General features: G+C 39.5%; 1 protein-coding gene and 1 long non-coding RNA gene across 4 annotated transcripts in view; one reads left to right on the top strand and one right to left on the bottom strand.

Annotated features, from left to right (window-relative positions):
- GALNT18 (polypeptide N-acetylgalactosaminyltransferase 18) overlaps positions 1-14,043 on the top strand; it is a 209,147-nt gene that overhangs the window by 187,537 nt on the left and 7,567 nt on the right. For 2 of the 3 annotated variants that reach the window (XM_032112175.1, XM_032112177.1), the window contains exon 11: positions 4,533-4,697. The exons of the other annotated variant lie outside the window; for it this stretch is intronic. In XM_032112175.1, coding sequence (XP_031968066.1) covers positions 4,533-4,697 — 165 coding nt within the window. The remainder of the gene's footprint in view (positions 1-4,532; positions 4,698-14,043) is intronic. 3 annotated transcript variants of the gene reach the window in all.
- LOC116445522 lies at positions 8,700-13,168 on the bottom strand. The gene is made up of 4 exons (XR_004240803.1): positions 13,082-13,168; positions 11,361-11,457; positions 9,035-9,215; positions 8,700-8,871 (listed from the first exon to the last, which is right to left on the bottom strand). It is a non-coding gene; the product is annotated as an uncharacterized LOC116445522 (long non-coding RNA).

Here is a 14,043-nt window from a genome sequence, read left to right as displayed (position 1 = left end):
GGAGTTTTTACCAGGTGCTTTGGTACCAATATCCAAGCAAGATTCTTTCTGTGGAAATTCAGTAGCTCCTTGGGGAGTATGTGTGTGATGATGTGAAAATGTGTGCTTGTTTTGCTAAGGAACTTTGAGCGCTCTAAATCAGCATACAGCAAGTGTCTTGACTTCAGTGGAGCTAAATAAATTTTTGTCTATCTAAGGTCTAGTCCCTTGAACAAGCACTGCTGTGACATTTGCTGTTGTAGCTCAAATGAAAAGTCCAAGTTCTGAGTAAAATTTGCAAAGTTAGCCTAACAACTTACTAGTTCATATTCAGTGTTCAGCCTTTTGGACTTCCAGGATAGTACTGGAGTGGTTGTTCAGCAAATCACTGCCCTGAATTAGTGCAGAATTTCTATCCTGTCGTGTTGGTTGATGGTGATGTTTGCAATATCGTAGAACAGATGTGCTGGTAAAATGCATTTCGACCATATCTTTTCAAGTGTTTTAAACAAAAGTGCCTCAATTGTCCATTTTGTGCTGAAGTGGACTGCAAAACAGCTTGTGTGCTTGTTGATGCTTGTTAAAAGCATCCTCCTCAAGAAGGACTGCTGTGACCATTTATCTATTTAACAGCTTATTTAAATCACAAGTGCAGGCTGTGTGTTCTTAATAGGGCTAGAGGATGTTAAAGCATGAGCATGGTTTTAATCTGTAAGGCCGTATTTTACCTGAAGATCAATTTAAAATATCTTCAATAAGAAGCCATAGATGTGCATAGCTAACATGTACATTACGAGAGGGTAATTCTGTGGATACAAATATGCAGCTAGCAAGAATTTCTCTTGCTTCTTTCCAGTCCTGTGAGATATTTTTCTTTCTCATGGAAGATATTAGCAGAGTTCTATAAGCTATGAACACCTGCAACCTTACAGAGCTTTGTTTATGGTACAGTAGGAAAATATTTTGACAAGGGATGTTTTAGGATTTTAGCCAATCACCCCAAGGGGTGGCTGATCCTTGTCCAATTAGACTATGAAGAAAAAAGTCTATGAAGGAGTTGTAAAATAATTAAATAAAGGAATCTCGCTGCACAGTGCCTGCCTGCTGGATTTCTCTTCTCCTCCCTACCACTGCAGGATACCGTGACTTAATTCAGTTCATGTAACTCAGGTAATCTCCTGCAGCCTGCTCCAGACAGCCAATTTGTACACCATCCTTAAACAAACAAACAGAAAAACCAAACCCTAAGCCACAAAAGAAACCCCAAATGAAAAAAAGAAACTTAAAAAGTATTTTGGAAAATGTAAGTAATGAAATAGAAACAGGAAGATGTAGCATGAAAGCAATTAAAATATTTTCAATATATGAAATTGTTTAAAGGAAGGCTTTACCATGGTTTCATGACTTTAGATTTCAGACTAGAACAGCAATCAGTAGTGTTAGTAATTAGTCCTGTTTTACCAAATGGCTCCCCTTCCTTCGTCCAACAGAGTTATTATTGTGTTCTCTCAGTGCAGGTGCTGTTTCATTCTCAGGGTGGGGGGAAAGGAGCCAGGCACTGTCTGTAGGTTTTAAGAAAAGTTTTCTGGCCAAGTGCAGCACAAACCAGTACCTCCCTGTTGGCTAACACGCTGCTCTTTTTAGAGGTAGTGCTTTTGATGTGATTCCTTCGGTAGAAAAACATAGCAGTCAAGTTGCAAGGTTGTTAATTTTCAATTCTGAAGTGAAATAAGAAATGGATTTATTGTATAAGAGACTGAAATGTTTGTAATGATCTATAAACAGTTAAAAATTGTCCACATTACTGGATAAGCAAAGCGACATCATGAAAGAGCCTTGCTGGACAGACTGCCACCCTACCATGTTCTGGTTTAGTCTGAGCTTATTTTTACATGCCACTTCATGAGCTGAAAGGTGCCTTTCCCAACACTAGGTGAGAATTCAAGAGTTCTCACCTCTTTTTATAACTGGCCCACAATGAAAAATGAAGTTATATTAGCAGGTAGGCTCTCTTAATTAGCAGCCTCTAATTAAATTTGTTAAGCATAATTGTATTTGATTGTTCTACTTCTGTATAGGTTTGCCAACAAGCAGAATTGAGTAGTTCCTCCAGCCAGAGCCATCATTCTGCTTCTGCCCAGAGAGAGGCTCAGACTGAACCATTGCTGCTTTGACATCAGAAAAAGCTGGAGGAGCTGTAGTAGGAACTGGGTTTGCTCTATCCAGGAAGGTGAAATGATTGATTACCTGCAGCCTTCAGGCCACGCTGAGAAAGGCTGAGGTGTCTGAGCTAATAAAAACAGCTCAGCCCTGAGGGTTTGCAGGCACACTGCTTCCTTTGTGCAGACCTTGAGCTATAGAGTGCACTTCTCAGAGTTGCAGCCAAGCCTGCTCTTTTGTTTCCAGTGACTGGTTTGTATCATTAAGAAAAAAAATGCAACCCCCCCCTTTGTTTTCTTGTATCATGTTTTCTGTGGTGACAACATGCTGAAATGAAACATCCCTTCCTAAAAATTAAAATAAAAATTTCCCTCTCTGTTTTCTAGTAGTAATTTCAGGTAAGAGGTAAACCAGCTGCAACAAAATTTCATCTGCAGAGTGCCCCTTTGAAGATCATCTTGGTCTTACAGTCTTGCTCTATCACTACCTCAGTCTCTCTCCAAAAAAAACCATCAAAACAGGTCATAAACATGTCTAAAATAGTTGCTCTTGGCCTGTCTAGAAAGTGCATTCTAAATGTTTATTGCTTTTCTAAGGCATCAGTTTTGTTTGCAGAGATGTTAATAACCTGAGCTGTGGATGGAGTGTGATCTTGTTGGTGTGCCCATGGTTCTTACAGTTTACTTCAATCCATTATAACCATCCGTTCTGGAAATGTGTTCTGCTAGGTCCTTTTATTGCCCTGCTCTCTTCCTGTAGGGCATGAGTGAACTATTCAACTTTTCTCTGTTCAACCTCTTAAAACTTTCACTCACCTCACTTCAGCCAGCTCAGGCTTGTTGTCATTTCTGTGGAGTGAAAACAATGAAACTTCATTACGGGGGACAAAACCTTGGATTACTCTAAACCATTAATGGTAACTTAATTAACTTTTATGAGCTCTGTGAGTTTACATCTGCCTTGGCAGTTTTACGGGAGGGTAAACAGGGGACACAGTCTTGCCCAAAACACCACCATTTGTTTTGATTGCATTCAATCCCTGCATTGACTGCTTTCAGCATTCTTTCTATTTATTTATTTATTTGTTTATCTATTTATTTCATGAAGCTCCTAAATCTCTCCTCTGACGTGGCTTGTTCTGCTTTCTCTCCTATTTTACCAGAGTTTTCACAAATAAGAACACTCACGTATAAAACAATTTACAACAAATACGAGGAAATTCTGTGCACAGAAAAAAATCCCAAATACACATAGCATAATTCCCAGCTTCCCTTTTGTTACAGGCAAATAGAATAGCTTCAGTGAATGACTGGGGCATTCATTTGGTGCTTCTCTCTGCTCTTACCTGGTGTGACTCTGCTACCATTGAGTTATCAAAGACTTAACACCTAAAGAATGATGTTTCCATTTCATGTTTCTCATGGTCCTTCCAAGAAAAAGGTCTGATTTTAGCAAAATAAATTCTGTTTGTGGTTAGAAAACAGCCAATCCTGGCATAGTCCAGTGTTACCTTTCTGGGCTGATATGTAACCTGTTCATCTTCAAGAGGACATATCCCCTCCATCTGGCAAGCTCACCTTCCTTCCCTTTTGTTTTTTTTCTTTCTTCTAGAGAAACCTCCCACATGTCTTTGTAGTCAGAGTAGAAAGAATTTGTATAACATAATAAACTCATGTCTTTGGTCCCAGGTGTAATCCCTGAGGCCTTTGAGGGCACTCCTTTGCTAGAAATACAGAGCAGCCAGTGTCTGTCCCTTTTCCCAGTCTCTTGTGTCTGTGTGTATTGACACATAAAAAGTAAAATGAGAACAAATGCCCTGAAATGTGGCCGTTCTGTTCTCTGTCACCAGTTGCTAATAACTTTTTATTGTATATGGTAGCTGCTTCAAGTGTGGGGTTTAGCATTTGTTTGTAGAAAACCTTCATTTCTCCATCTGTCCTATAAAAGATTGAGATGCTCTGAACTCCTGTGCTGCTCTTCTCTTTTTTTACCTCTCCAGTGAGGTGTTATCCTCAGATGAAATAGTCTAATCAGAGCTGGTGGCCATATTCAAGCCAATCCCAGGCTGTGTATCTTGATCTTTCAAGACCCTCAGTATAGCCACAGAAAACAGAAGTAAAAAGGCACATGATGAGACAATAATCAGTTGTATTTGCATATTTCCTCTTAAATACTTAATCAGCATTTACTTGTTAATAACAATGAACAATTAATTGTTTATTTAGACCAACTTTTAAAATGTTGTGTTGCTTCCTGCATGAAAGGAAATAATTTAAAAGCCACTATGGGGTCAGCCTACTGCTATTCAGCATATTTATCTTTGCCTTTAGTTTGGGGTAAAAGTGCTGCTTCTGTGTAGAGGCCACAAATCTTTTTTGTGCTTCCTGTTGCAGAATGTTTATTACACAAGCAGTCAGCAGCTCCACGTGGGTGTTCTGAGCCCCACTATCGACGATGATGACAACAGATGCCTGGTGGATGTGAACAGCAGGCCCAGGCTCATTGAATGCAATTATGCCAAAGCCAAGAGAATGAAGCTTTACTGGCAATTTACTCAGGTAATTCTTACCCAGCAGACATTTCAGAAAGTTTTAAGTCTCTGTTTCTGTGTCTGAAGTGTGAGTAATCTGTTTACTAATGGAACAGGACCAGATTTATCCTTGCTTTCTTTGCACAGAGCCAGAAAGCTGGTGTTTAGATTTGATTCCAATGTCAGCTACCTCAGTAGGGTACAAAACTTGTATTATATTTTCTGAGTTCACCATGACTAACTTTTTTCTAAAGCAGAGTACTGTTATGGGGGAAAAAAAGTTATTTCAGTGGAGTCAAATGCAAAGTAACCTATTTAGGAACAAGGAACAGAAATCTTTTTGTTTGTTTTTTTTGGAAGCAGCAACTCAGAAAAGGGGGAGTAGATCATTGGTGATAACAACCTCATAATGAGCTAGTTCTGCAGTTTCTTTCTTCAAAAGGCTACAAAAGGCTAATGCTTTTATACATGAGTGTGAGAGATGCAGAAAGGCTCAAGGAAAGGCTGTGAGAGGTGGTTTCACAGTGATGAGAAATGCTGACAGGACACTAAGGCCAGGCCTGGTGACCCCCTTCATAACTGATTTAGAAACATAAGGGAGAACTGTAAAGAAGCCACAGAAGTTCTGGGGCTAGGAAAGATGCTCCACCACGTAACACTTATGGAGATCACTCTGGTTTAGCTAAGAGGAAGTGTCAAGGTGACTCAAGGCATCTCAGTGTTTCCACAGAGGGATATAGGTTATCCTGAAGACAAAACAGGTTCCAATGGTTGGAAGCTAAAGACAGTCAAATTCTGTTTTTCAAAGAAAGACAAGTTTTTCCTAAGGTGAGTTTAACACAATGGAACTTTGCCATGTCAGGTACTGGCAGGCTGGTGAATCAATGAAATGAAATTACATTATTCTCTAAAACAAGTGCATGATTTAGCTTCTGGGGGAAATGTCATAGCTAGTGTGAGTTTGCCTGGTCTCACAGCTGCTCCTCTGCAGTTTTGAGTCAACAAATCTAGTTGTGTGCTCCAGCCCACAGGCTGAGGCTCACCATTAAGGTAACTTTTTTCCTGCGTTGAATTTTTCTGTAACATCCACGTGGGTTTGCAAATATATTTTCTGTCAAGTCATTATCAATATACTTTAGGACCTTGTTAATACAGTTTAGCATCAATCTTGGTGCAGACAGCATCTGGACACTAATCAGTAAAGCACAATATTAGCTTATTTTGTATTTATACTTGAAAGACATCCAGGTCTTTGAGAGGTAGCTCTCAAGCAGCAGACCTTACATCCCTAAATTGGCCCCTCAAGGTCAAAGTTTTGATTATGCCTTCTCACAAATTTTAACACTAGTCTTCTCATGAGGGGGGGGCCTCACTGTGTCCATCTCTGCACTTGATCTTTTGTACCATTTCTAAAAAGTATAATTAACACTGAAGAGTATTTTGGTAACATTTTAGCATGGTCCACCTATCCAGTGATTGCTCTGTATACCCCAAAGTTTTGATGACAGTTAATGGTTTCTGCTCCAGGATACTGCTGCTATTTGATAACACTGATTATGTTAGAGCTCATTGGGGGGCAGCAGTAGAAGGCCTTGATAATTTAGCTATTAAAAGCTTTAAAAATGGGATTTAGCAGCATTAGGTTTGTTGCAATTCCATGTTCCAGAGACAGTCTCTCAGTGAAAGGGCAGCACTGGTAAAGTTGACTATATGGACTCTCTCTTCCTTCCACAGAGGAACTTCTCCCAAGGAGAAGTGAAAACTAATTGGTTGTTTCTTTATGATAAATTAAGAGACAAATGAAATAATTAAATTTTTTCTGTTCAAAAAGGATTTTGTTAATACCCAATACAATTAAAATGTCATTATTGCTCAACATACTGCCTGGTACTCAGCCCTGGGTATGCTCAGTAAGGTAGAGGAAAGTTAATGAATGTAATCAAGGCTTGCCAACATCAACTGATGAACTCCATTGGAAATGCTCCCATTTAGTCTGGTGAAAACATGTTTGTGTGACTACCTTGGAAGCTCTCTCTCTGAGAAGATTCCTTTTTTTATTACTTTTTCAAGGCTCTTAAAGGTATTTTTTTTCCATCTTGTGCAGAGAGCAGAACTACTGTGAGTATCAGGATTGTAAGCATTGATGCTTACATGGTCTTGAAATTTGTAAAATAATAATTAAAATGTAGATGCTGGTTGTAGCTTTTTTGTAGCACTTTCCTTTAGCTGGAAGTATGCTTTGACTTCTCTGGATTCTTGAGCCATTCCACAAGAATGTCTGATGGTATAGGTAAGTAAAAATACAGCAGTGCAAGTGGAGAATTGACTCAGAAAGGGAACAGGAAACAGACTGACCACCCAAACCAGGATAAACCAATTGAACTAGATTGCCTTGACCAGGACAAAAATCATTATATTCCCTGCTTTACAGACATTTATGTTAAATCAGTTTGAATGAGGAAACACTATAATCTGAGAGGCACCACAGTAGTCTGTGGTGGGACATGGACAGCAGTCTGGTTGATAGAAAACTGTACAGCTGTTTTAAAATATTCTTCAGGTAACATTTTCCTCCTCCTCCTCCTTTGTACTGTGTAATGATGAGCTAATTCCATATGACAGGAGTAGAAGATGGGGTTATCCTCAGTTAGAGGACTCCTCGCTTTTGTAGATCTATTAAAGAATTATTTATTTAATTACTAAATCACATCTTCTAGACCAGAAGTGTGTGTATACACATATATATATGCTTGTGCCTATATCTCAAACTTGATTTCTTTTTAGGGGGGGGCTTTTTGGTTGGTTTGGGGATTTGCTGTTGTTAATTTATCTTTTCCTGTGGTTTTAAAATTTTCAATTTCCTGGCTTTCTTCAGTTGCAGACAGCTGGAGTCAGGCAGCCAGATGCCCACTGCTACTTTGTGGACAAAACTGTGGTTTGATGGGCAGGCACTTGGAGAGAATCACCACCTCTGGTATCTTTGTCCTGTACAGAAACTTGCATTGAGCATTCAAAGCTTGTAGTATGTGTTTGTATCATCAGGATCTATCTGAGCACATTTCCATGCTCCACAGTTTTGTACAGCTGCCAAATGCAATGAGACCCAATAAAATGTAGGCTTTGGTGGCATTCTTGCTTCCAAAGCTTCTTCAAGTGTTTATAACAGTAATTATGTCAAATTATGTAAATTAGCCCAGGAAAGGCTCCCATCAACTGGGTAGTGTTGAAGAATTTTATTGTTCAGGCTGTTTGTCAAGTCTTCTCTTAGGGAAATGTTTGTTTTGGAAATACTTTTATGCTGGAAAGCCTTCTAGTTGTTTGACAGCTCACCTACTTCAGTCTGTCTGACCAATTTTTCATTTAATCAGAACAAAATTAGAGCTTGTAACAAAAAAATGGTAAGTGATCAGAAACTAGACAAGGGAGAGAGGATAGAGGCAAGAATTACATGGTAGTAAAACGAATTTTACTGAAATATTACTTGAAACATGATCTCAAGGAAGCTGTTTTGGCATCATGAAGTGTGAGGAAAGCAAAAACTCAGGCTGTGAGCTGGTTTTGGCGAGGAGCAGGTACAAACACTGCTGGCAGCAGCAGCAGCTCCCCTGGACCCAAGGGCTGGCACAAAGCAGCAGCTCAGCAGCACTTGTCACTGTCCCTGTGCTCAGTGAAGCTGCTGGGGCTGCTGCAGTGATGGTGGTACATGGTCTGGTGGGTGGCAGAGAAGGGGCCATGAGCTGTGGGAGATGGAGGCCAGAGCACCTGGACAGGTGCTTGTGGCCAACCTGATATGGTTAGGTTTGTTCATGGTCGGCAGAAGCAGTATATTCTCAGGGATGCAATCAAGTTTTTTGGAGGGCAAATCCCAAATTCTGGTGATTTTAAGAAGTCTCTCAGTCTCCAGTCTGATTTCTCACGTTTATTGCTGATGGAGAGTCAGTTGCCTGCCCTGCAAGTGAAATTTGTCTCTACACACCTCACCTGAGTTGCAGCAGATCGGTTAGAACGTTCACTTACCACATGCTTGGGCTCCTCCAGAGGCATAGCAGAGGCAAAAGGAGGAAGTTGTTCTGTAATTACTCTTTATCTTGAATTATCTTCCTGTTTCTGTTTAGCTGGACAGGAATGTGACTTTGCCATATTAACCAGATGAGCCTGACTCTCACTTTTTACTTTTGTGAGAAATGCAACAGGGGAGAGCTCTGTGTAAAAAGAGGCAAAAGAGAAGACACAAGGCTGAGCTAAAAACTTGAGATTAATCATTTACAGCTGTTCCATACTTAGTTAACTTAAGTAATTTCAGCTCCCAGGGTGATTGCTATAGAAAGGTAGGAAGAGTCTGCATCTATAGGGATGGACACTCACCTCATCCTTCATGGGAGGGAGAGGATGGGCAGGGCCTGCTCTCAGCACTGTCCTGTTCCTCTGATAACATTGCTTGTGCATGGTGTGGAGAATGGTGATTCTAGTCACTGCTGAAGGTTTCCACAGGTTGTCTTCCCATTCATAAATGTTTGGAGGGGGTGGTTTATGCCATCCCCAGAAGCTGTAAATAAAATTTGTTGCTGACAGCTGTAGTTACAATATGTATTTCCTAAATATCTAGTAGGAATTGCTTTGGAAGGAAAAGGGAAGACAGACAAGCAAATTAATTACTGAGTTATTGCAAGTATTCCACAGATAAATATGATGATTTAGATCTTATTTAAATAGGTATTAGGTAATAGATAAGGAGAATACTCCATTTAGCTGTATAAAGAAAGACTAGACCTTAAAATTACTGAATTTACATCTTGTTCCTCCTGCAGGCTTTGGCCTTTCAATTCCTTTTACCCACCTTCATGTAATGAAAATAAAGGATGTGCAGTACGACGTTACCCCCCGCCACATCCCAGAGAAGTACAGGAATGCAGGCTGCGTGGCAGGATTAAACTGGTGGGCTGGGAAGCAAGCAGAGAATCTCTGTACCAATTTCAGATGCCCCCTTGCTGAGCACACAGAGTGCAGAAGCAGAGCCCAACACCATTAAACAGCAGCCTAATTCTAATGTCCACTCCTGTTTTCATCCCATCCATTAGCCAAGGGCATCAGCGTACAAGAGGGATTCATCTCAGAAGAGCTGTGTGTGTCTAAGGGAACAGTGGCCCCCAATCAACTTCATGAGATTCTTCCATTATGAGAGCCACAGGCTGGAAAAACAGCATCATTAATTTATCAAGAGTTTGGATTTATGTGGTATTTCTAACCACAAAGGATGCAAATACTCTCAATATGTCTTTGTAGTTTAAGACATGCTGTACTGCTGTAGAGCTTTGTAATTAGGCAGTGCTGTTTGCCTGGCAGCTCAGAACAGAAAGGAATGGTGATCCTGTTAAAAGAGATAGAGACTTTGATCCTGCAGGAGAAATATAAAGAAAAACAGAACATAATTACTCAATTAAATGAGCCAATAGACTAGGTTAAGCCCTGTATTTTTAGTGAGGCTGTCTTGATTTTTAAGTAACCAGTGTTGCCAAGTGTGAAGCTTTGAACCTCAGACACAAAAGAGCACTTCCACAAGCCCCAGGGGCCCCAGTCTGGTGTTGGTGTAGGGGTCCAGAACATCAGCAGCATTTCTGTATTTAGGTATTCTTTGCCCATTTTATGATCCAATATTGGCCCAGCTTGCCTCGACTTAATATTTGAACTAACTGGGTAACTGCACAAGGTGTTATAGCTGGAGGACAAGCAAGCTGAACCATTGTTCTGCTTAGACATGAGAAAACGATAGTTAATATTTCAATTTTCATTTACTCTAGTAAATTTGTCCCTAAGTCCTGTGTAACTTAATATTCTTGTCATATTTTAATATGACAATATTAGTTTCAAAAAAGGTGTATTAAAATATTTCTTTTTTATTCACCATGTCTTACTATAAGCCTATAAACATTTTAGTACCATTTATGCAGAATGGAATTGACAAGTACAAAAATCTGAATGCATACAGGCTTTCTCCATTTTGAATACTTGACTTCAACTTAAATATGAAAATGTATATGCAAAAAACATGCACAAAAAAATTAGATACCAATATTACTACGCAGTATCGTGTTTTAACAACTTGTGTTAGATTTGCTTGGCAATTATTGCTAACTGATATTAAATTTACTTGGTAATTATTGCTGTAGCTAGTGGTAACCAAAATTTCATTGTTTCAGTTTAGTCTTCTATTTGGAGTAATTTTCTAGTAGCAAGTTTTAATCTTTGCAAATTGGGTGTAGAACTTGCCAGCTAGAAAGTTTGTGTGAAATACAGCAGTAGAATGAGTTTTTAGTGGATGCATTTCAAATCTTTTCTAGCATATCACATTATGCAGTATTTACTCTCCTGAGGACTACATTTAAGCTCCAAAGACACTTGTGCTGAATTAATTTAGAAGAAAGTTAACACATACCCATGTTTTTTCTTCAAAACAGATACCCTATTTGCATATTTTAGCATCTCATTTTAAATGCCACATTTATTTACAAAGAAATTATTTGTTCTAGTTGCACATGATTCTTCCTAATTTCAGCTGTCCGGATAGGCTGCATCCAAAAATCGCAGATGACAGCTGCTGACAAGGCACTGCATGGCATTGTTGTGTCAGGCACGCAAAACAATGACCAAATCCAGAAGGTCTCCTACAACTGGAGTGATAACCAGCACTCACCAAATGAAATGTGTGAGTTTCAGGAAATCTGAGCTCTGCTTTTGGTTCCTCCTTTGCATTACTGCACCAATCGCTGCTTGTGTTCTGCATTCCTCAGCTGTGGGAGAGATGGAAGGAGTTTTGCCATTATTATTTCTAACTTTGCAGCTGAAAACAAAACCCTGTCCCAGTCAAGTCAGTAAAAGTTGCATCTTTAGTCCCAATGGAGACAAAAGCAGTATATATGTAAGCAAGATTTGGCCACCACACAACAGTCTACAGTCTGAGATGAGAAGATGAGAAAAATCTTCCCTTGGAAGTCAAATAAATCAGGATGAAAAAAACTGACAAGAAAAGAGGGTTTGCTATTCAGTGAAATGATCAGGACGTCAAGCCTGGTGTCCTGAACCGAAAAGTGATGACGCTCAGTATACCAGACAAAAAAAATAATCTATTTTCATTACTGTCTGAGTAAACTGCACAATGTCTGTGCTGCAGCAGTAAGGACATTCCTTTCCCAATATCAGTTATAATCAGATTTGTGTGGTTAGTAGGGAAAAAGCCATTTTTGATCCGAGTCCCAAAGAGCCCAGCCTAAATTCCCATGTTGGAATATGCAGATCAGTTGTAATACTGGTACAAATTCATTTCCTAATTTTCTTCACTTGGCACTCAATTTATTTCTTAGTCTCTAGAGACTAGTTTAATCATAAGCATATAATGATAATTCAAGTAGTTCTGTTTCTGGATTAAAATGCATTAAGCCTCCTTCATATGGAGCATTCAGATTAGAAAACTTAGATTAATTAAATACAACACACATACAAAAGAAATAAAATTGTCATTCAGTATTTTTGTTTTGCAAGGGAGTTATTTCTCACAAACAATCTCATCTAAACCCCATAAATCTTTGGAAATCTGTTAACATGTCTTGGGGAAAATATAAAAATCTCAGGTTTCCTAATTGTGCTGAGAGGAGTTTCTTGTTTATCTGGCTGAAGATGAGTAGCTAGGTATAACCTATGCTAAGACTGGTAAATAACAATGTGAAGTTGCATTCTTCACATCAGTTTTCCATCTGTGCTACGTTAGAACAATATTTTCATCCATAGGGAGAAAAAGAGAAAGAATAAGGCAGTGAGGTGCTCCTAGGCATGAACTACAGCTGCAACATGTGGTTGTCTATAGGTTTGGACCCCACACTACCAGCAAGACACTGAGATGCTGGAATTGTCCAGAGAAGGGCAACAGAGCTGGTGAAGAGTCTGGAGCACAAGGCTGAGGGAGATGGGGGTGTTTAGCCTGGAAAAAAGGAGGCTCGGGGGGGCCTTATTGCTCTGTGTGAAAGGAGGCTGTAGCCAGATTGGTGTTGGTCTCTTTTACCAGTGATGGATGAGAGGAAATGGCCTCAAGTTGTGCCAGGGCAGGTTTAGACTGGATATCAGGAAAAATTTCTTCACTGGAGGGTTGTCAAGCCTAGGAATAGGCTGCCCAGGGAAGTGGTGGAGTCACCATTCCTGGAGGTATTTAAAAGACACGTGGAAGTGGCACTTAGGGACATGGTTTGGTTTGGTTTGGTTATAGACGTGACAGTGTGGAAATAATGGTTGAATGGTTGAACTCAATGATCTAAAAGGTCTTTTGCCACTTAAACACTTCTGTAATTGATAACAAAGGCAAAACCTAGGGATACACAATTTGCTGTATGATAGATCACAAAATTAATTAACTAGATTAATTACCTCATCTTGAAGACTGCCCCAGGCAATGGGCAGTACTTGCTGTTTCTCAGGAATTAGCTCTGTTCTGAGCCAGCAGTTCATTTTAAGAGCAGGAGGAAGATTCCCTTCTTGACCCCTGGTGTGCTCTCTTCAAGAAGATTGAGGCTTGATTTGTCCGAATGATCATCTCAGCATGCCTAAAAAGAGTTATCAGCACTCTTAAAATTAATTCAGCCCATCAGAAACACCCAGTCAGTCACTGAACATTGATGGCTGAGACAATGAAGTCAACAGTTTTCCTATACTCTCATAAATCACAATAGTTGTTGGAAATTTTTAATCTAACACTTTTTTCCTTAGAAGTTTTGTTTACCAGTTCCTCACTGCTTTTCACAGGTATTTGTACTTTTGAACACTAAAGGCAGGTCCCACTAATTTTCACTCCCCTCCTAAGCCAAGTCCTGGGGTTTTTTTCGTTACTGTATTTTGTAATTCCACACCATCTGAATATTCCATCACACTTCAAAACATCTTTGTTGCCTTTCTCTGTCTTACACTTTAAACATCTCAAAGCAAGCCTAGATCAAGGCAGATAACTCAAGCCTGAGTTGTTTGCAGAAATCATTTATATGTAATCTCAGAATGAAAGAGAAAAAGGTAACTTTTCTGAGCTTTTCACAAAATGCATTAGTAAAACATGCAAATAAAGCAAATGTCTCCAGCACTCCTGTCTTTTTCCTGATTGTATCAAAATACTGTTTCACTACACAGGCAGCTACTGCCTGGCACAATCAATGATAAGAAGGATTGTTTAAAAATCTGGTTTTTGGTTAGAGAAAAATTACCCTGCAGAAAATACTAGACAAAGCATTAATTTGTATATTTTCTATAGGTTAAGTCTCACTCCAGAGGTGTTTACACAGGATTTACTTATATCCAACTCTTCTCCTAGTAGAGGGAGCATAAAATGTAGCAGTTGTTGT

The sequence above is a fragment of the Corvus moneduloides genome, chromosome 6 (genome assembly GCF_009650955.1).
Source record: "Corvus moneduloides isolate bCorMon1 chromosome 6, bCorMon1.pri, whole genome shotgun sequence".
Lineage (NCBI taxonomy): Eukaryota > Metazoa > Chordata > Aves > Passeriformes > Corvidae > Corvus > Corvus moneduloides.
The sequence above is the reverse complement of the archived record's forward strand: the minus strand, read 5'-3'. Positions and strand labels throughout refer to the sequence as shown.